The sequence below is a fragment of the Paroedura picta genome, chromosome 6 (assembly GCF_049243985.1).
Source record: "Paroedura picta isolate Pp20150507F chromosome 6, Ppicta_v3.0, whole genome shotgun sequence".
NCBI lineage: Eukaryota > Metazoa > Chordata > Lepidosauria > Squamata > Gekkonidae > Paroedura > Paroedura picta.
In genome coordinates this window covers 87878828-87902327 of record NC_135374.1, presented here as the reverse complement: position 1 = coordinate 87902327, position 23500 = coordinate 87878828, and the positions used below count along the sequence as shown (strand labels likewise).

The window sequence follows — 23500 nt, the reverse complement described above, 5'->3', positions numbered from 1 at the left end:
AGCATGTGAATAAGCCTTGGATGGTGTAGGACGCCCGTAGGTCGTGTTATTAGTGTATCTACTTTGTTGCCACGTACACTCCAATAACACGATCACTGGGCTTAACATCACCTACACCATCCAAAGCTTATTCGCATGCTCATCTTCTAACATGGCCTATGCCACTGCCGTGAGTTGCAAGCTGAACACAATCCTACCCACAATTCGTCCACCCCCCCCCCCACACACACACACACATACACATTGGGTGCCTCCCCTTTACAGCTGCTATTGTTCTCCTCTGTGACTCCTCCGGCGCCCCAGGCCGAACCGTGGGGAGGGCCTGCGGCGTCCGGCTGGGGGTCTCGGAGAGGTCTCCGTGCGCCCCCCGGGCTGCCGAGGCTCTCCAGCGCAATCTCCGCCCTGCCCTTCCCGCCTCCGTCGCTCCCCGTCGGGCGTGCGTACGGGGCGGGGGAGGTGCCGGAGAGGCAGCGCGGAAATGGAGCCGGAGGCCGCGGGAGCCCGAGGTGGGCCGGACGGCGGCAGCAGCAGCAGCAACAGCTGAGGAGGCAGCGGCAGAAAGGCGCAAAAGGCATGGGGGGGCTGCGTCTGGCGCCGCCGCGCTCCTAAGAGCAGCCTTTTCCTCGTCACGCTGCTCCGGCGAGGCTGGAGGAGGCCGGCGATGTATGGGGCGGGCGCGGCGCCGGGTTGCTGAGCAACTCCGGCCCGGGGAAGAGGCTTCGCTGCGTAGCTTTTCCCCCGTTTGCCGAGCGAGGAGGGCCTTCCGTGCCGCCGCGCCCAGGGCCCCAGCAGGGATGTAAGCGGCGAGCGGTGGACGCGCAGAGACCATCTTTGGCCCAGCGGAGAGGCTCCCTCCGCCCCCTCACCCAAAGGGACTTGCCCAGGCGAGCAGCTACCTCCAGGGCGGCTGTTTCGGAGTAAGTACCTCGGTCTCCAAGCTCTGCTTGCTTCAGGGGTGGGGATCAGTGATGAAACCTGGCCGGGCCTTGTGTCCCCCCCCTCCCCGCTGAAAACACTTTGCTTCAAACTCCTCCTTAAAGCATGGCAGAAGCGCCTTTCATGTAGCAAGGAGCGTGTAGCCTATATGTCAAGGATGACATGCGTGCGTTGGACAGGCATGCATTTTGCTGCAAGGATCCCTCCAGCAGAGATGTCAGATGCGCCGGAACTGCGTGCAAAGGGATGTAGGTCGGTAAAACTTCAAAGGGAAGGGGGAGGTTGTCATAAGTGTCTGTGATGACTCGAGAAGGGAGTCTTGGGGGAAGGCTTGCAGAAATGTCAGCTCAGGGTGCTGCAGTTGTGACAGATGGGGGGATCAGGGAGAAGATAATGCACAACAGAAGTGCAAGCGTTGAAATATCATGGTGTAAATCTGTAGTAGTTCTGTGGCTGCTGTGTGCCTTTCTGTTGCCTCCTTTGAAAAGGGGCAGCCAAAATTATCCTCCTGTACTGGCAATTTACATATGAGGCTTGTGTTGGACTTTATTCTGTAGAGAGATTGTGCAAGGCACTAATAGAAAACAAATATCTCTTCCCCCCCTGCTAGAACTTGTGAGGCTCCAGTGAAATTGATTGAAGGTGAGTTCTTAACAGACCAAAGGAAATATTTTACATACTATGTAATTATCTAGTAGGATTTATTTCTGCTAGATATGGCATTGGCTGCTGGCCAAATCATTTTTAAAAGAGTTAGGCAAATTAATAGAGGAAAGATCTATCATTGGTAATTACCCATAGCAGCTAACTGGAAAATCCTTGTTAAGGAGCAATAGATCTCTGTGCTAAATGGTGGGGGGATGGACAATACCTCTGTTGTCACTATGCACTGCTTATGAACTGTGGGTTTAGATCAAGGGTCCTTAACCTTTTTTGAGCCTGTGGGCATTCTCAGAATTTTGACAGTGTGGTGGGTGCAACCATAAAATGGCCGCCACGGGATGTGGAGCCATACACACATACACGTCCTGAGGAAATCCTAGTACAGAGGGGAAGAGGCGTACTTTTAGTTTGGGCTAAGGGTGTGTGACAAGTCCAAGGTCATCCAGTGAACTTCCATAGCAGAGTGGGAATTTGAACCTGGGTCTCCCACATCCTAGTCAGATATTCCAAGCACTACACTACATTGACTCCCCATTGGCTAATCAGAAGTTATGCTGATCTAGAACCCCATCTGGTTGTACATACTTTCTGAAACACTTGGTGGGCACAAGGTAAGGTCTCAGCAGGTGCCATGGCTCCCATGGGCAACATGTTGAGGGCCCCAGTTTAGACTGACCTTGGCCTGATCCAGCAAGGCAGTTCTTGGCTATTTCAATGTAGAAATTGATCTCTTTGTAGGAGTGCTTTCATTGTAGATGTGCTCCTCACCTACTGCCATGTGAAATGTGGGCAGGTTCACAACTGGATCCCCAGCACCTTTCTCACACAGTACTGCAGAAAGCCCCAATTCAGATTTGGACTGATTATGACATGTTGGTGGGGGCTCATGAGAATTGTGGTCCATGGGCATCTGGAGAGCCACAGTCTTGTTCTTTTATTCTAGTTAGACATTGTAAAAAGGCAGGGGACAGAGTTTCTGGGCTGCAGCTCTTTTTCTTGTTCTTCGTCAGATAAGGTCTTGTATGATTAGTTTATTTATTTATTATATTTATATACTACCCTCACCGGAGGCTCAGGGCGATTTACATGGAACGTAGGAACAATACATGAAACAATCCATAACATATGAATAAACGTAACAATAATACAAGTAACTGATAATTGTAACAATATAAACAGTGCAACAGTACAAACAGGTCCAGAGTGCTCTGGTGGAGTTCTGAGAGGGAGGGGAGCAGGGGCCCTTCAGTTGCTGTTGATTATGCCTGATCAAATGCCTGGTGGAAGAGCTCCTTTTTGCAGGCCTTGCAGAACTGTTTAAGTTCTGTCAGGGCCCTGATCTCCGGGAACTCATTCCACCAGGTGGGGGCCAGAACAGAGAATGCTCTGGCCCTGGTCAAGGCCAGGCGGGCTTCTTTAGGGCCAGGGACCATTAGCCGGTTGGTGGTGGCAGAGCGTAGAGCTCTTTGAGGGGCATAGGCAGGGAGCCAGTCCCTCAGGTTCACTGGGCCCCTGACCACATATGGCCTTGAAGGTAATTACCAGAACTTTTAGTCCGATCCGGAATTCAGCTAGCAACCACTGCAGTTGGTGGAGAATGGGCCGGATGTAGAACCTCCACGGTGTTGTTGTGAGGATCCTGGCCACTGCATTTTGGACCAGCTGTAGTTTCCGGGTCAAGGCTAAAGGCAGACCTGCATAGAGCAAGTTGCAGAAGTCCAGTCTAGAGGTGACCGTCGCATGGATCATTGTGGCTAGGTGTTCCGGGGCCAGGTAGGGCGCTAGTGGCTTGGCTTGCTGGAGGAACAACTTCCAGTAAAACACGATCTAAGGAATCTAACTGGCCACAGCATGCAACATACATGAACACGAAATATGAACGTCCCTTGCCTAACATGATAGCTTGTGCCAGGCATGACAGCTTGTGTCCTATCTCTCTGCATCAGATCAAGCCAGGGTGATCCATGCAATGATGACCTCTAGATTAGACTTCTGAAACTCAATGTACAAGGCTTCCCTTGAGACTGCTGCAGAAACTCCAACTGGTTCAAAATGCGGCAGAACGATTCCTTATGAGCAGTGGCCCCCAACCGTTTTAATGCTGGGGACTGGCCTGTGGGGGTGGAGGGAGAGTGAGGCCCGGGCGCGCGCCAGCGTGCTGACGTTTGCCCCTGCTGGCGTGCCAGCGTTTGTGCCAGCATGCCGACGCCCGTGCCTCCCTCTCCCACCCCCTGCAGCGCGGCGCTCACCGGGCCGCGAGCGAATCGTTTCTTTCATATAAATGTTGCCAGGAATTCAGGATAGTGCTACATAAGAAGAAATCATGTCATGGTCCTGCTTACTGAGTAACTTATGTTGTTAATTATGGACCACTGACTGTCATCTTCAGGTTGTCCCCCTGTTGAGGTAGCTCCTACCTTGAAAACAGACTTGTCTTTTTCTTGGTAGGAGAATCTAGCAGTAACTTCACAATCTGTGCAGCCTGTACCATTTTTACAGTGTTTTCCGCAGCAGACCTATACAATGTGGGTGGCATCTGGAGACTTCAGTGGTACATGTATTCTGCACTTTGTTTACTCTTCTGCACTTTGTTTACTGGTTTAGTGCTCATGCTTTCTACAGCATACATGCTGCATACCCTTTTATTGTTTAAATAATGCAGCTGCCCTAACTTCTTGAACTTGGGATGGTATTGGCAGGGATGCAAGCAATGAATTACTTTGAAAATTGGGTACAATTGTAAAAAGACTAAAAATTCAAATTTGTGTGTTTTATTGGAGGGATATTTTGGAGGAAAGTTACTGTGAATAGATTGTTGTGTTAGAATTAAGGTATGGAGGGATATTGACTGCTTTGTTTTATCTAAAATTGGCCAGAGTATTCAGAAGTATGAAGAGAATTCAAGTTTGCATTTTTCTGGTGCTGTCTTAGTCATGGCTTTCACAAATACGTGCAGATATGATTGTCAAAGGTGTGCACACAAAGTGTTGTGGCATGCTGCAATTCAGCTGATTTGTTGTTGCATGAGCTCTTATAGACTGCTGCATATAAAACACCACTACATGTTTGAGCATCAAGTAGGCTTACCAATTTTACTGTCTGCATGGCAAAAACACAGTTGTACAGACACTCTGACGTTACTAAAATACACACTTTTCCTGACAAGCAGCTTTACAGCTGTTTGCTACTGTTGGTTTTTGTGTAAAGGTTGCTCAAGTGATTCAATTCTGAACCAAACAACACTATGCTGAAAAATTGTAAGGCATTTTTAAAAAAATCTTCCAATCACTAAAAGCATGTTTTTTGAGAATTTCCCTTGGGCAGTTTTATTGAAGTGAGTGAGAAATGCTGTGTAGGGACTTTGCAACTCCCTCTCATGTCAGTAGTGGGAATGCTGGGAAAATTCTTTGGGGAATTGATGCCTTTTTACTATATGTGATTCTGGTTAGATATGCATCTTTTTGATTATATTAGTACAATCCTGTGCAGTGAGAGCTTAGACTATAGTACCTCTGTGGAAAATAATACTTACATAGTTGTTCCTGTGGTGGTGTTCTCAAAAAGACATTATAGAAATAATGTATGAATCATGGAACTGATTTGACTAACAGTGAACTCTTCAGCCAGCTGAACAATGGGAAATCATGCAGAAATAAATGGAAGAAAAGAGAAATTAGAACCAGTGAGTCTGATAGTTTCCTTCCTTCCTCCGTCTCTCCCTCCCTCTCTTTACTTTGTTTTTGCTTTTAAACTGAAAATACCATGAAGTGTTTTTAAAGTAGTTAATATTTGTATCCTCTCTGACTGTTACATTGCTCAAAGAAATGGTTCTTTTGCTGTGTGTCAGAATGTATGCATGTTTCCTGTGCATTTAAGAGATACAAAAATTAACCCAAAATAGAAGTATTTTAAGGATTTGTTTTTATATTTCTGTGGGGTTAATAAAAAATTGATGGGTAATATCTTACATATATATGGAAAAATATTTTCTAGTATTTAAATCATTAGTATACAAGTTGTATTTATTTGCTTAAAGCAGTCTTTTTCAATCTATTGACCATTGAGGAGCCCCTGAAATAATTTTTCAGGCTTTGTGGAGCCCCAGAGCTGATGTTAGCAGGTCACGCCTCCCTGTCACCTCCACCCCCACCAGAAGTGAGATCACCTCCCATGTTAACAGGCAGGTTCAAGAAAGATTGAGGGAGGGGGGCAGAAACCATAAGAGAACTAATGCTTATGGTGGAACAATGGTAGTTGCCAGTTCCCTAGATTGTGGTTGAGACCATTAAGGAAGGAGAGGAAAGGCCATTGACCCCCCTCCGGAGCTCCTGTGGACCTCCAGGGGTCCACAGAACCCTTGTTGGGAATCCCAAGTAACATTAAGCTGCAAAACAAATACTACCAGCATATTAAAACATTTTGAATAATTAAACATATGGTGCTAATATTGGTCTCAGTTGTTGCAATTGACTCTGCCTGCCAAAAAACCGCTATTTATTTATCATACAGCATACACAGGAAGCTTCTAATAACATAAAATATGTAACCAAGTAGATTCAACAATTTTGCAGATCGATTGGGCAATCCCCCTAAATACAAATATCTACATTTTTGATCCACTCAGTTGCTGCTGGGGAGAGTTCAGAGAGCTCCATCACATCTCCCTGGAAAGCGCAACACACTTCTCTTACAGATTGAAAATAGTTTGGTAGGCTGCACCGCAGTTGCGTTCAAGACCAAAACCACCTTTGCCAACTCTTGGGAAAGAATGAACTGATCAATAACTGCCACCAGCAGTTGTACCTGCTTAATATTAGTCACTTTCTTGTGGGCAGGGGCCAATGGATAAGGAACAGATTAAGGCAGAAAGAAGAGCTACAGAAAAGCTTCTTCTGGTGCCATGCAGAACTCATCTGTTGAAAGTGTCAGTTGCAAGTTGAAAAATATACCCTGTTTGAAATCATGAGCATTGTAGCCTAAAACTAATCCAATGTATCACTTTCTAAATCCTTAATACTATTTTGCTCCCTCATATATTTGGGAAACAGCCTCCTGGGAGGAGACTGTCCAGGGCCCTGTCCAGCCAGGTCCACCGTGATGGGCCCTCCCCCTCCAGCTCCCACCCTCTCTCCATGCCTGCTAGAAGTCTTGTGGCTGTGGCCTTCATTGTCGCCCACAAGGAGAGAGGCAGCATCAGGGCTTTATGGCCCGCAGGTATGCTACTGCTGGGAGGGAGCCAGGGTTGGGGGGAATTTGCAGATTCCCTGCGGGCCGCAAAGCCCTGTCGCCGCCGATTGGGGGGGGGCTTTCCACTCCCTTTAGCCCACTTTGCGGGCCAGAGGAAGCCACGGCCACCCTCTCATGCCCTGCCTGCTGCCCCTTTCAAAGCCCATTTTTAAAATGGGCTCTGATACTAGTAATACTTTCATAAAAATTTTAATGCACCTTCTGAGGTTCTGTAAAGACTATAAGTTACAGCAGTTAGTATATACTTTTATTTTAGAAAGTATCTAAATAGAAAATGTTGCTTGAAAGCAGTGGTTTAAATTGTCTGTTTTCTTGGTGATTCTAAACCACTTCCCCTTTCCTTGGGGTTAGGCAGTATTCTCGGGCTCATTTAATATGTACAGATGGTGTGTCTCAGTTGCTCAGAGCTGTCACCTGGTACAGCTCTTGCTGGACTTGTGCATTGGGGAACGCTGAAATAGTCAGTCTGTCACCTGCAGGCTGCATTGCCACAGAAGTGGTTCCCCCATCAATGTTAATATTGTTCCTCTTTGAAATATCATGAGCTGTGTTTCTGATTGACAGCTTCAGGGTCTGGGGACCCTTGCAGGTGCCGCTGTCCTCCAAGTACAGCTCGGTTTGTTGTGGGGAGGGCAGTGATTTGAAAAAATGGACAAGCGGCAGGAAAATCCTGCATTTGCTGTACAGCAGAGACAGGTGGGAGGGAACAGATGGGCAGCTCTATCATGTCCATAATGGCTTGTTTGCTATGCTGAATTCACTGCTCCTTTAGGCTATGATCAGTTCACACCAAAGAAAGAGTTGGTGACAAACATACATAAATAATTGCTAAGGAAAAATATTCTTTCTGTGCTGTGGTATTGATGGAGTGAAGTTGTGGCTTTTTACACATGCTGCTTAAATTTTGGACAGTGTGACTGAGAAAGAAATGTCTGCAGTCTCCTTTCCCAGTTATGTTGCTGATTTACTTGGTCAAATATTATCTGTGAAATCCAGCCCTAGCTGATATACAGGCATCTGCAATGGAAGCAGCATATGTTGTACTTGGGAAGGTAATAATTGCTGTAATTTACAAGGATTGGTCGGGCTTGATACTAAAGTATATGTGTCCTGTACAGTTTATTCATATTATATTGATTAAATTCACCTTCAGCAGGACCAGGATTTATGGAAATACAAGCGGCATACCCACAAGGAATTGCATGGTTCACTTAATTTCCCCTGCATTACCTTCCCTAAACTATGTCCTCTTTCCTATTGGCAGTGCCCATGTCATCTCTCCTTCTGATTTGCGAACCAGCCTTTCTTGTATCTGCCCCTCCCCTCCAGTCTTCAGTTTCATTTACTTCACACAGTCCTTACCTTTCTCCCCAGTGGGGTTCCAAAGCAACATATGCCATTCTCCTTTCCTTCCCTTGATCCTTACAACAACCTTATAAGGCTGGTTAGGCTGAAAGGAAGTTACTGACCCAAAGTCACCCAGCCAACTCCCATGGCAGAATGAGGGTTTGAAGCCAGGTCTCTTAACAACTACATCACGCTAGTTCTCCACTTTCATTTCCCCTGGGAGATATCTGGCAAAGGTCATGTGGTAACAGTGTTACCCGAATAGCCCATATGGTGTGTCCCCGGACTATAGGAGCGTCCCCCTGCCATGTCAGGGGTACACACACATGTGTATCTAGTATCCAGTATAATTATTGTGATCTTCTGCCAGGCATATACAAGGGCTCTGGATTTGGCAGGTCTTTATATAGAAGTGTAGAGATTCTGGGAAATAAACAGGCATAGTTTTAAAGTTAAGTATTTACTGAAAAATCAAATAACACAGGGGAATTAGCAGACACTAAATAACAGATATTTAAATCCCAACTTCTACTAAATTCTAACCTAAGCACATTTTTAAAAGGGGATGGGGCAGGAGGAAGAGAGGGAGAAGTAAATTTATAAGCCTGTCTGGCAAATTAAGTTTCTGTGAAGGGAAGGGCAGTGATGAAGGGAGCAACGTCTTCAAAGTTCCTGGGTTGAGTCGCAGGGGCCATAAAGCTTCCCACCTTACCCTCTCACACAGTACTGGGGGCCCTGGGGCTAGTGTTAAGATAGAGGTGAAATAGGATCCTTATCAAGCTGGCTTGGACCCCAAAATCTTAAACCTTATTGATGGTTCAGGGGCGTATGGTCTGATGGGTATGTTCCATTGATGAGGTTTATAATTCAACTGGAACCACAAACTGAGCTATATTGTCACCATTTGTGGGAAGTGAATTCTATGGCGAGACATGACAAGAGGAATTAAAATACCAGCCTAAGAGATGGATGTGTTTATATGGTGCCCTGTTGCATATTTAGACTGTGCAGAAATCAGTAAACTGAGAAACTTTTATCACTTTAGAAAGATGGGGATTGAGTAGATGGATGCTTCCATTCCCGTGCAAATTGTCAATTACTTACTTTACTTCCTTTTGAGATCCACTTTTGTTTCCCAGAATAATCACTGCATGCCTTTCTGTAATTCCAAAATGCAGAACAGACCAAATTCAGAAATAAATAAAAATATTTCACTGCTGTGTGCGTATGGGAAGGACTCTATAGAGGGAGTCATGGTTGCCTCAAGGGGTTCTGATTTGATCCTGGGTTACATCAAGTCATTCAGGTGAGTGATATCGTAGCTTCTGCTGGGCTGAGCCAAGTCATGCAAGTTGTGTGGAAACTGCTGCTGGGCCCAGGCAAGTTGTATGGAATCCATGCCTAGCCACCTCCACACCTTAGTGAGTTGTGCAAGTTATTTCCATTTTACCTGCAGTTAAGTATCTACAGGTAGGACCTTTTTGAAAATAAAATATGCTGTTGAATGGAGCAACTAAATTATCAAGGTCCTGAGCCTCCCATTTCTTTCTTTATTCAGATATTTATGTCCTATCGTTCCTTGTAGATCCTAATGTCTTATCAACTACAATTAAAACCAATAAAATAAAACCCCAGATACCTCCCTCTCCACAAAAGATGTCTGTAGTTTTTCCCATTATATCCCTGGCAAATAAAAGGGCATTGTATCACCTCCCAAAGCTTTCTAATAATGGTGCATCCCCCCCCCCCACCTTCTCAGTTCCAAGATGCATAGACCCTGGTGAATGCCCGGCAGACCACCTAAACATTATCAGGGCTCAGTCAGTAGGTGGCAGCCTGAAGTTGATAATTGGCACGTGGAGACATATGGGAGGAAATGATCCTTGAGATAAAGGTCATGAGCAGCACTTTGAGTTGGATTCAGAAATTGGGAAACCTCTTGGCCTCCCCCTCTGCTACCCACCAAGGGTAGGGGGAGGTGCTTTAAAAAGTGGCATTGCATCAGTGACACAACGTGCATTCTACAAATGCCTGGAACTGATGTCATGTTTCCAGTGCTGTGCCAACACAAAGTTCAAGGAGCCAGGCAAAAAAAAAAGATGTGGAATATGCTTGGCTCCTGGCAGTGAAAATAAAGAACAGGCTGTTAAATTCTGAAGGTTTCTTCTGGGTGAGGTTTGTGAAAATGATAATGTCAGTGGTGTATTTAAGAAAAGCTGGACCCCATATACAACACATGTATACGTTAATTACATACGTTGTGTGTAGTCCATATGTAGAAACATTACCTTTCAGTGGCAGAACAAGTGGTCTAACATATATGTAAGTGGTCTTACATATATTTTTATGTTTTTTTTCTTTAATCCAGGCACTGATCAAAGTTATATGGCTCACATCTGACATCATGCACCACCGGTGGCTGCTGTTAGCTGCATGCTTTTGGGTAATATTCATGTTCATGGTTGCAAGCAAATTCATCACATTGACTTTCAAAGACCCTGATGGTAAGTTCAGCTTATTTTTATTGTTGTCACTGAAGCAGGTTAAGAAGAACACTGGTAGCATATTTCCAGAGTTCTTGTTATGTTCTGCTTGCTGGGTTCAAATGATTATTCTATTGTTAAACATGCACTTTTAAAAATAAATCCTTAAAATCATTTAACAATTTAAACCAGCCTTGCTCAGCTTTTTTACCATTGAGAAACCAATGAAACATTCTTCAGGCTTTGGGAAATCCCAGACGTGGCATGATCATGCATAATATGGCTAGGAAGCATAGCTGTGTACACGCCCACCAAGGGGCTCTCCCCTTCCCACCTCCTCCAGGCTTGTCATTGGTCATTTTTGGGTGTGTGTGTGTGTGGAGGGGGTTGGTCAACATGACCATATATGATCATATCACCTGATAAATGTTTAACAAATGTTTTATATATATGAGAAATTATTTCTGGTTGTTTTGCAAGGGTTTTAACCTTCTTGAATACTGCCGACATACTTCTGTGTTATCATTCTAGCCTTTGTGGTTACAGAGAGTAACTTTTAAAATGAAAGTTGGTATTGACACTCCCTCCCCTGGGTATGAGCAATAGATCGACTTTGACCTCCTTCCTCACCCCTTTGGTAGTGGAGATGGGTGGGGGTTTTCTGACATATTTGGGATTTTTTATGTCTTTTAATGGGGGGTTTAATGGGTTTTTATGAGACTTTGTAACTCGCCACGAGCCGTCTTCGGAAGTGGCAGGAAATAAATCGAATAGTAATAATAATAATTCTCATTATGTAAAATCCTGTGCCAGTTTCTGTACCTTATGTTTATATGAAGGAACTGTACATGCAGATAATATAAATATTTATAGTTATCACTATGAATTTTACCTTGTAGCTTTAGGGAAAGATTTAGCTATCTTGCAGAGCTGACAATACTAGATTATCATAATTTTAAAATATTTCAGTGAGAAATACTAGAGTATTTTTAGCCTCTGAAAAACTTAGCAGATGTATTTGTTTGATTAAAGACTGGGGTTGGGGGGGTTAATTAATCATTGGTGCAGTGAATTATATTAATCATATTTTGTTTCAGTGGGTATCAAATAGGAATATATGCATGCTAAAAATGAGTACCCCTAAAAAATAGATGTTATTTTCATTCAGTTACCCGTACCTGAATTAATTGAAAAATTAGTATTTTTGTGTCAGATCACCATTATTCTTTTTCTTTTATGTTGAATATAATTGAAATAAATACCACTTAATCTCTGTAATAATATTGAAAATGTCAGCAAATTTCACTTTTGAAGCAGGCTAAATTTAAGAACAACTGATTTTTTCCTTCCTACTGAGTTTTCTCTTTCAAGTGGGATCCGTTAATAAAATAATTTAATAACTATTTGACATACAGATCTAGCTGAATTCTATGCAGAGTAACTAAGATATCAGTAATGCATATCAGTCTGAAATTTTCCATTGTAGTGTGGTGCATTTCTTTGACAGGCTCTTATTTTGAGTGAGGCCTAGTTTCTACAACCCTTCCAGAAATTATCAGATGTAGGGCTTGCACTTCTGAATACAAAATAAACATAGGAACCTATGCTCCATCTATGTGATTTACATATTGCTAAGGAGTCATAATGACGGATTCCCTGGAGCTTTACTGGAGGCACAAAGCATGACTTTCCTCTCTGTTTTTCTCAGAACAACGACCAGCCCTGCTGCTCTTTCACCATGGTAAAATTGACTAAATCCAAAGGTGTACCTATAAGAATGGGCATACCCCAGGGAGGGTAAAACTGCCCAACCCCAATGGGCTCCCAGAGAGCTGGAATAAATTCACGCTGAGGCCAAGTCAAGTATAAAAGATTTTTTAAAATGTAAAAGCCATGTTATTTATTTAATTTATTTTTACATTTATTAGCTGACTCTCCTGGACCAAACCAACTTTTGGTGGCTTACAGTAAAACACCCCCCCCCCATAAAACATCGATAAAAATACAGAATTGTAAGCAAGAACGGCAAGCATACAAACAGCAGTGACTCTAGAGCAGCCTTTCTCAATAATTTTTCCATTGAGAACCCCCTGAAACATTCTTCAGGCTTCAAGAAACCCTAGAAGTGGTGTGATTTTGCATAATGCAATTGGCAAACATAGTTGTGTACCTGGGGCCCCTCCCATTCCCATTCCCTCCAGGACCCTCCTAGGCCATTGGGGGGGGGGGACTGATCGACATAAATATATATGGCCATATCACCCAATGAATATTTAACAACTGTTAAAAATATATTAAAAATTAATTAACTTCCACCCATTCAGAGAACACTTCCAGAGCTTTCTGGAAACTGAAGGGTTTCACAAAACCCTGGTTGAGAAAGCCTGCTTTAGAGTAAAACAGCAGCAATTTCTAACTAGAGCAGTTCAGCAAAGTTCTTACTAGCTAAAAGCATAATTCTTACCACAAAGCTTCAATGCATTTCAAAAGGCAGAGAAATGTAGTAACCCCCTCCCAAATTTCTGAAGTGCCTGGCATATAAAACACAGGGAAGATATATAGTAATAGCTAATTGATGTGACTGAAATGACATCTAAGGTGACTATTTGCTGTGATGGATATCAGCTGAACTGCCCCCCCCCCCAGGACTATTCTCTCTCCAGGTATGAATTTGCTGGTTGTCCCCAGGAGGCACACCTGGCCTACACCAGGGCCAGAGCCTTCTTGGTCCTGGGACTGACCTGGTGGAATGAGTTCCCAGAAGAGCAGAGGGCCCTGACGGATCTATCAGCATTCTGCAGGGCCTGTAAGACAGAGCTCTTCCGCCAGGCGTTTATTTATTTATCTATGTATTTATTCATTTATTTATTTAATTATATTTGTATACCGCCTTCCCCGAAGGCTCAGGGTAGTTAACATGAAACAGAACAGAAACAAAACAGATAACTTAGATTAACAATGATAAATGAAATGAATGTTTGGTTAAGGCTGGGCTAGAAAGATTGGGTCCCTCCCTCTATAGACCCCTAGACCAGACATTGCCAGCAAATACTCTCCGAGACAATGGTGACTGTTGCGGTAGGGTATGAGGAGATTGGATGGAGGAGTTTTCTGAAGACTGCTTTTTGTAGGTTGTTTTTTGCTGCCAATATTGATTTATATGTATTGGGTTTTATGTGGATTTTAATGTTCTTATTGTAAACTGCCACAAGCCAGCCAGGTCCGGAGTGGCGGTCAACAAATACCATTATAAATAAATAAATGTTCCTTTAAGCAAATTGCCAATTTTCCTTTTCCCCTTTTCTTGCTCAGCATATGGTGCTAAGCAAGAGCCATTAATACCGACAGCTGTCACTGAAGTAGAGAAAATTCATGTGATAAAAGAGAAGAGCTTGCCTGGAGAGTTTCAGGTATGTGTTGCTGGATACAGAACAGAAATTCAAGAGCAATGACTTGGAACATGATGGCACTGGTACTCATTTGATTCCCACAGTTTGGCCACCCCTAGTTGCAGATTTTCTTCCACACCCAAAATAATTAAGTGTAAGAAATTCAATGGGGAAATAAAGCAATTTAGCACCAGTGAATGAGGTCCTTGCTTGCTTTAGAGCAGTGGTCCCCAATCTTTTTATCACCGGGGATTGGTCAACGCTTGACAATTTTACTGAGGCCGGGGGGGGGGTTAGTCTTTTGCCGAGGGACATTGCCGCCACCGCCTGAGCCCATGCTCCGCTTGCTTTTCCGCCGGCGCCCCAACTTCCCAATGCCCACTGGGGGGCGCTGCCAGCAGCAGCTGCTCAGTGCCAGGCCGAGGGAGAGCCCCAGACATGCCGGCTGCTGGAGAGCACCAAAGGTGAGCCAGTGGCAGAGTGGCAGGGCAGCCCCCGAAGCAGCAGCTGGGGAGGAGGACGAAGAGGAGCTGTGGTATGAAGCACAAAGCAAGCAGGCTATATGATATTTTCCCTTGCAGCTTTTCTGCTTAAACTTTTGAACCTAAGAAATTTTACCTTGCAAGACTAATCACTGGAACTATGCCACATTTTTCTTTGTGTCCCAAATTCCCACATTATCAGGATGTTTTGACTATAGCTCTGGCAGTATAAAGCATGAAATGTTTCACTAAATAAACTAGTAAGTTTTAAGGATGTTTAGAATATCTAGGAAAGGGAAGACTGTCACAATTACTTTTCTTCAGCCACTAAATGTATTTGCAGACTAGAACTTCAGAGCCTTCAGTAAAAAATGCAGACCTGGCCTTGCATCATTGGACAGAAAGGGAGCAGGTAGCTGCAAACACAGCAGGCAGCCCACGTACTGCTTCATGGGCAATTTTATGTGCCTGAATCACACACTAAAGCAAACTTGGCTATGGATTGCTGCAAAGGCCTTCCACTTATTTGCTATTTATCAAAACCTTCCACTTATTTGCTATTATTGCCCAAACCAGAAAAAACAGTACTGATTCCAACATCTTGTAACTTCAGTTTCAAGTCCTGCCACTTGCAGGCTGCTGTTGCGTCAAGAACAGTTCTTTATGCACAGTTCTCTATGACATAACCCTTCCGTCATAAAAGTATATTTCAATCTGGTATTTGTACCTAATTTTAACAAAGGCTGTTTTAAAGGAAACCCTGCTTCGCACCATGTTGAAAACATATTGAAGCAAGCAGCTTTTTGGAACTATTTAAGATGATTAAATTCATACAAGACATACAACACATAGGTAACATTGATTTTCATGTATTTAGTGGGAAATCTGTGCATGCGAGAGAGTGTGTGTGTGAGAGAGAGAGAGAGAGAGAGAGAATAATATCTCTTAAAAATGTGAAGAGAAACAAATTCTTCCCTTGACTCTTCCATTTGCTTTTTCCCCAATTTCAATTTTAAGACAATAGGAAGAGGTCTTTCTGAAGACCATCAACATCACCCTCTGGTCCATGTGGAAAGGCTCGAACTACTCAGGAATATGTGCCAAGATACATCACTGAGAAACCTCACCCATAGTACTGTTTCGAAGTTTGTTTTGGATCGAATATTCGTATGTGACAAGCACAAGGTCCTCTTCTGTCAAACTCCCAAAGTTGGCAATACTCAATGGAAGAAAGTCTTGATTGTTTTAAATGGTACCAGTTAATTTTTGAAGTTCTGAAGTCTGTTTGCTCGCATACACTGGGGTTTGAAACACTAGTCCTCAAAGCATGTGTGGGGCAGTAGGGATGGCAGAAAATAAATTGCTTTTCTAGCATGTAATTATTTGTTTTTATATCCTTTATTTTTTCTTCACGAACCCTGCAGGCTTTCAGTACTAATTGCTCTTCTTAGATTATCTGGGCCAGTAAATAACAACTTGGCACATATGGTAGATTTGATACTATAGTCATCATTAAAGCATATTTTGAGCTGACTTTTAAACAAACTGTCTGTTCAGTTGAAGCTAAATGGTCAATTTATGGCAAGGTAGATGATCTCAATAATTTGTTCAGGGAACACAGCACTGTGGCAACGTATCTTTAGCATTCCAGTTTTTCTTTCTTTCAAATGAAAGTCCACAGAGAACAAAAAGATATTAAATAGTGAAAGAGAATTCAGTAGTGTGCTCATTTAATGAGCAGGTTAACTTTTAAGCAACAAGACAGTATGGGCGTGTTCATGCTGTGGTAGGTGTTGGAGACTGTGGATTTAAACCAGGAACCTCAAGACCTACAGCTGACACCAGTCTTGGTCTTGTGAGCGGCTTGAAATCTCTGCTTAAGCCCAAAATGTAGAAGAGAACAGGGGCCATATGATCTTAGTTGGCAAGAGAAACGCAGCTTCTGGATTGACCTGATATAAGTAATATTGAAGCCATTGGAGCAGGGGTGTTTGAGGTAGAAAAGCCAGAGTTTGTCTGCTGTGCTTCAAACTCTGGCTTTTCTACCTCAAACGCCCTTGCTTCAATGGCTGAATTCAGGGATGGTTAACATACCCTGCTGTTCCAGATTCTGTTATGAAAGCTAACTGATAGAAAAGAGGTCACATGTGAGTTCCAAGTCTCTTTTGTATAGCATCTTAAAAGGTGGTTGGGAGTTTTGTTAGAATGAGGAGGAACTCAGCATTTTTCAATTTAAAAATATTTCCAGTCCACACTGTGTCAGCGATAAGTACTAGTACAATTGCCAACAATATAGAACAGGGAAAGATAAGACAAAAGGATCTAAAAATACTTCCTGTCTTGTTTCTGTAGGAGCTTTTTCTTCCATAGAAGAGATCCCAGAGAGCATTGTGCATGACCATGAGAAGAATGGTCTGCCACGCTTATCTTCCTTCAGTGACTCTGAAATTCAGAAAAGGTAAGCAGTCACTTCAAGTTATTTTGTGTTGGTGTTTGAACTAGAGAGACATCTTGTTTTGAAATATGGACTCAACCAAATGAACTTTTGTACTTAGTTCTGTCAAATTGGATAGCCAGTAAATCTTGCAAATGGACTTAATATAAATGTATCATATTTCCTTTATGCATATAATATTTAAAATAAACCATTTAAATTACAAAGCATTTAAAATTGAAGATGAGATATTACAGAACCTTCGTTTCAAGAGATCACGAACAGTCATGAAATTGACAGTATATGTGTGTGTTGTAATTATAATTTTATTTATTTCATGGGAATGTTTTAATGGTTTTATTGGGAAAAGCAAACATGGGAATGGTAGGAGCTCTCTTAATTAAGCCTTTCAATTTTTTGACTTTATAATGGTTAATTTGGCTGGATGGGGTCACTGAAGCAGTTGGTGCAAACGTAAATGGACTTTGAGGAATGGTAGGGGACAGGAAGGCTTGGAGGATCATTGTCCATGGGGTCGCGATGGGTCAGACACGACTTCACACCTAACAACAACAACAACAACAGCAACAAAGAGGACAGGAAGGCCTGGAGGATCATTGTCCATGGAGTCGCGATGGGTCGGACATGACTTCGCACCTAACAACAACAATGGTTAATTTTAGCAAAAAAGCAAGCTTTTAAAAACACGCACACGGACACAAACGTCCAGATTAATAACTTTAAAGCCATGTTCATGGGTACTTCCAGTGGCACTTATTGTAGGAGGTAACAAAGAATATTCTCAGCCCACTGCTGAGTACTACCTGGGGGAAAGGGACTTGCCACTCTCACTGATGGGTATTACATCTACAACTACAACATTGTGCAGGCACTATGTGGTCTGCAGAACTTTTACGCAGGCACTGTTGTGCCACGTATCACTGTTGTAAAGGTTCTATAGTTTGATTTGCTTTTCTTTCCAAAGTTCGGAGGTTGGGGGGGGGGTTGCAACTTCTGGAGCTGGTTCACATATGTGTATATATCACATGACTTCACCTGGCTTGATTATTCATAATGGATCCATAAACAGGTTCCAGTGAAAAACTGGGTGATGTGAAAGTATATTACTGTTCTTTCTGTGTTGTTTGGTCAGATAAGTGATTGACTCATGCCAGCTAATTGATCCTGTAGTTATTGATTTAATGCATGTTAAGTAGCCTTTATCTTTGTAGAAATTCTAGCAAATCACTTTTCAAACCTGCCATGTAAAATCTGTTTTCCCTTTCCCATTTAGGCTGAAATTGTATTTCAAATTCTTTATTGTAAGAGATCCATTTGAAAGGCTAATTTCTGCATTCAAGGACAAGTTTGTTCACAATCCTCGATTTGAGCCTTGGTATAGACATGAAATTGCGCCTGGCATAATTCGAAAATATAGAAAAAATCGCACTGAAACCCGAGGGCTGCAGTTTGAGGACTTCGTGCGCTATTTGGGTGACCCAAATCATCGATGGCTGGACCTACAATTTGGAGACCACATAATTCATTGGGTAACCTATGTGGAACTTTGTGCCCCTTGTGAAATTACATACAGTGTTGTTGGGCATCATGAAACACTGGAAGAAGATGCACCATATATCCTGAAAGAAGCAGGAATAGATCATCTGGTGTCATATCCCACAATTCCACCAGGCATAACGGTATACAACAAAACCAAGGTGGAACACTATTTCTCAGGAGTTAGCAAGAGAGACATACGACGCCTTTACGCTCGCTTTGAAGGAGACTTCAAGCTTTTTGGCTATCAAAAGCCAGATTTCCTACTTAACTGACACCTAAAAGCTGTGAATAAAATGGAAACAAAGTATACATATGATCTTCTGCATACCTGAGGCTCTGTTCTTTCTCCTTAGGTTTCAGAAATGATTCCATATTTCTGTTGAACACTTAAGGTCAACTTGAACTTGAATTGTTAGCGACTGCAAACAGTTTTAATATATGACACTGCAATACGTTATGAACAAATTATATTATAAGAGATTCCTCTTTCCCTTACCAAATAGAGGGACCAATAACTTATACTGAAAATTTGGAAATGAAGGAATTATAAAGAACATTTAGAAGGCATAGTAGTTTTACTCTAAAGTAAGTGGACTAAAAGCTGAATTATGAAATTTACATGTCAACCATGGACCAAAAGAAAAGAAAAGAAAAATGTTTTATACCAGGAGAAAACTTCTGAATTCTATTCTAGGCTTTTAAAGCACCCCCTCCCCCATTCTTGCCATAGACTTGTAATGGCTGTTCGTTGCTATTTGTTCAGGCCATACAGTTGTCCATTTCAGCCAATAATTTCTGAGTGCATCTGAGATCAAATGGAATATGTGCAAGAGGAACATAGGTCCTGTTTAAAAAGAGACCACTGAGAAAATTTTAAAATGCAAGATTTTTAAAAATCTGCAAGATTGACTCTGGCGTTCAACATTTGCTGTGCATTTTGCCAAGGAGTGAGAAACCTATTGTTTTACCATGAGTTGTTTTACTAATGGTGCTGGCTATCCTAATAAGCCATGAAAATATGTATGTATTTAAGAGTTGCCATAATACGTTGAATCAATCTTCCAGTCATAGTATTCTGTCTTTTGGGACTGGTCCTCAGATGGAGAAATTACCTTATAATGAGACAGTGGGCCACCATGCTCATCACCTCTGTATGTGCAACATTGACATATAATGCAAGACGTGCGCTCAATCCCTGCAATCCTTAATTTCTTGAAAAGGTGGAAAGAATGTGCGAAATGGCTCCAGTCCCTACAGATATATTCATATATATTCCACATTGTATGCAGAGTGAGACACAAGTGCACCTACTGTTCCATTGTGTGTTTGGTATTTCGAACACTAAAAGTACAAATTGGCCCTTGCAATGTGACTTTAAGTGAAGGAAAACTCAAATTTGTATTTTTTAAAAAAAACCTTAGTTTTTACATGTGGGTTTTCTCCATACGTAAGATCATCCTCCATATAAAACAACATGTGAATAATTGGATACTTTGGACTAGGAGTTCGAACAGCAGTATCTGTCTGCTTATATTTGCTTAAGTTTTAATAGCAAAATTATGTGCCCAGAAAAATAATAAGTTCTAGTTTGTGCATGTAGTGTTCTTATTGGACCAAGGACTGTTTGAGTGTGTGTGTGTGTTCACCAGCAATAAAATCCTCCTGTTGATCCTCTTTGCTGCAATGTGTTGCCAGGAAGAGAAAGAATGGTTGTGATTTAAATAATATTGAGCCAAAGTTTACCTTTGGACAGACCTCTTGACATTGGTCATAAAGGTTGGAGCGTTATTATAGCTGTATCTTACTTGCTTGGCCAGAAGTAGTTAGAATGGCAAGAAAATTACAATGAGTTTAACCTATAAAATCTGGCCACAGTATAATTCTCAATAATTTATTTTGTATTTCTAAACTTGAAAAAAAAAAGTGCCAAAACTGCTGCTTCTCACAAAAATGAAGTCTATATGAGCCAGCTCTTTAACCAAGTTCATTCTGCACTTCATGAGATGTCAGGTAGATCTGGGAGAATTCTGAAATTTATCATCACTTCACTGAAGATTGGGGATGGCTTATATTTTTTTGATGCTCTGAAAATAATTGTGCAAATAGACATGCCGGGGAGATTTTTATGAACATACAAAGCTGCATTCTACCAGACTCTACCCAACCACATAGTTCCAAAGACTTTAGGACCCTTCAGTCCGAAAGGAGATGTAATGATTTTCACCAGCTCCTGCTGCAGATCCCCATTGTAGCTTCTTGTGTTGCTGTTAAAAGTCTCCTGAGCTCTGAGGAACAAAATTTGAGTGGTGGAGGGCTGCAGTAGGATGGAAGAAGTAAAAAATTCCTGCCTTATCCAAAAATTTAAGGCCATAAAGTCTTCTAAATTTTTGTTCGGGCACAGGCTACTGAGTCCAACCATTAGTATGTCTATCTTAGCTGATGTCTATTCTAAGTTACGTTGCTTTCCAGAGTCAGGCAGGAAAGGAAAGGGCCTTTCTGAATACCTGTCAGTTGAGATCCATAAACTTGAAATACCTGGGACTTCTATGTGGAAAGCATGGTAGTCACTCACTGAACCACACAGCCCCTGTCCTTTAGGGGGATTGGGGAATATTCCAAAATAGTGCTTCCATCCTGTCAGTCATGTATGTGCACCATGAAGTGATTCAGTCCAGATTCTCATACCTCATTCACATAGTCCGATTTATCTAAGGGAGAATTGTTAAGGGATATTTCTCATGCAGCTATGTCTTTTATGGATATTCCTTTGCAAGAAAACCACATATACATTGTCACTTATCTCTGTGCTTCTGGTCCCTGCACCCACTACACACACACACACACACACACACACACATGCAGAAGGGATAGCCATGTAAGACAATCATTATGCATGAAACTGCCTTTAATGACTTGTTAACGAGAGATGTGTCCAAGGTGGCAAAGCTCAAAGTGCACTTGTGATTCTTTTGGGGAGAGGATCATATTTATAATATCTTCAGTCCAGTAGATCTTAACTGATATTTAAGTCTCAGTTATTTTTATACAAAGTGTTAGAAAAGTATATTGTTTAATGTATTTCAGGACTAATGAGCTCATCCAGTTACCTCTCTGCTAAATTAAAATGTAATAATGTGACAAATGTATAGCAAAATAAGGCCTTAAAAAGCTAATTCTAATAAAGAGAAGTCCGTTTCCCCCCTCTCGCATTTTCTCTGTACTAATTGTCAATAATATTGTCTTTGTGTGTTTTTGGTATATAATATAGATAAGATGAAATTTGCAGTATGCCTGGGAAGATTTGAGGTGGGGTGAGGGTGTTCCTCGCTGCAACCACGTTCTCATATCTTTTGACAGAATTCGGTATGGCGGTAAGTTGAGGTCAATTGAAATATAGTTCTCTTCAATAGCCTGTTGGGATGTATTGGCTCCCAGCTCTCAGCAAATGAGTCCTGTGGATCTGCTGCCTTGCATAATATTCTGGCATTCCACAACAAGTGCTTTCAGAACAGAAGGATGGAAAAACGGAAAGTGATCTTCATGCAGTTGGATTCATACTAGGGTTGTCAGCTCTGGGTTGGGAAATACCTGGAGACTAGGGCTAGGTGAGGTGTTAAGAGTAGTTCATTGAGGTTTGTGGGTGTGAAGGGAAGAAGAGAGAGCCTATTGTCCTAAAAGCATGCATTTCTTTTGGATGGGGAGGGATCTATTAGTGAATCAGCCCCTACATGCCTACAAAATCTAAGCTAAGTGTCCAGGTATGTCCTGGAAACTGACATCTGGAGGCACCCCATGTTTCTATTCCTGCTTGGGAGCAGACAGTGTATTTTTGCATTTGAGGTATAGCTGACATCTATTTCAGTGTCAATTTCAACCAGACAATGAGGTGCAAATTAATAGTGTAATATTAAGGAAGGGTGTTTCTGGATGGTTGCTTATAAACTATCCCTTGGTGTGAGGCGGGGTCTGCCTGCTAACAGTATTGCTTTTGCCTGTTTTAGGAATGTAATGAATAGGCTAGAAGAGCAGCAAGTTACTGTTTTATTAACTGAGGTGTTTCCTGGTATACCAAAACATAGGAGGCTATGGTAGCTTGTTTATTTACAGAGAAAATGGTAAATTATCCTTTGAAGAGTGAGCCTGAATTTGTTCCCTAATTGCCAATGGAAAAAAGACCAAGAGAAGTCTAATACTATGTCTTTCTGGTTCAGTCTTCCTGAACCAGCTTGGTGTGGTTAGGAGCATGGACTTCTAATCTGGTGAGCTGGGTTTGATTCCTTGCTTTTCCATATGCAGCCAGCTGGGTGACCTTGGACTTGCCACAGCACTGATAAAGGTATCCTAACCAAACAGTAGTATCAGGGATTTCTCAGCCTCACCTAACTCACAGAGTGTCTGTTGGGGGTGGGGGGGGGAGGAAAGGGAAGGCGATTGGAAGCTGCTTTGGGACTCCTTTGGGGAGAGAAAAGCGGCATATATGAACCAACTTTTCTTCTTGTCTTCTTCTAATATGACAGATGAGACCACACCAAGATAAAAGGGTGCCTTCTGTAGGACTTCAACGTTTTGTTTAGGTTTTGTGGTTTGGCCCTGATGAAATATGTTTTTACATATATAGTTCATTCTGTAAGTTCTACCACAAACTGTCACATAAACCCTCATTATGGTCAGCACACTCTGATGGGGAAAAATCCGCAGCGTATGCTTGGTGAATCTCCGTAAATCAGGAAGTTCCACATTTAAAATGATGAATGACTTTTAAAAGGCTTAACTCTGTGCATTTTTAAGTACTGAGGACATAGGAATGGGTCATTTGACCAGAATTATAATCATACAGTGCTTAACCATCAGCCTGTTTTTTTCCTGGTATATTTAACAGAACCAGAGCTCTACCCTGAATGGTGATATTAGTTATTTATGTAGCTCCCCACAACCACTACTTCTTAGCCATGTAGAAAC

General features: G+C 42.3%; 1 protein-coding gene across 2 annotated transcripts; it reads left to right on the top strand.

Moving 5' to 3' along the window:
• The first annotated feature begins 271 nt into the window (after positions 1-271).
• Positions 272-21743, top strand: CHST10 (carbohydrate sulfotransferase 10). 2 transcript variants are annotated; one of them, XM_077343518.1, is made up of 6 exons: positions 272-917; positions 10562-10697; positions 13989-14086; positions 15565-15799; positions 16900-17005; positions 18276-21743. In XM_077343518.1, the coding sequence occupies exons 2-6, from the start codon at positions 10598-10600 to the stop codon at positions 18811-18813; spliced, it is 1077 nt and encodes a 358-aa protein (XP_077199633.1). In that variant the 5' UTR covers positions 272-917; positions 10562-10597; the 3' UTR covers positions 18814-21743. The 2 variants fall into 2 exon arrangements, with proteins under 2 accessions (XP_077199633.1, XP_077199634.1); XM_077343519.1 differs by lacking the exon at positions 272-917 and adding an exon at positions 970-1188.
• Positions 21744-23500: the final 1757 nt, after the last annotated feature.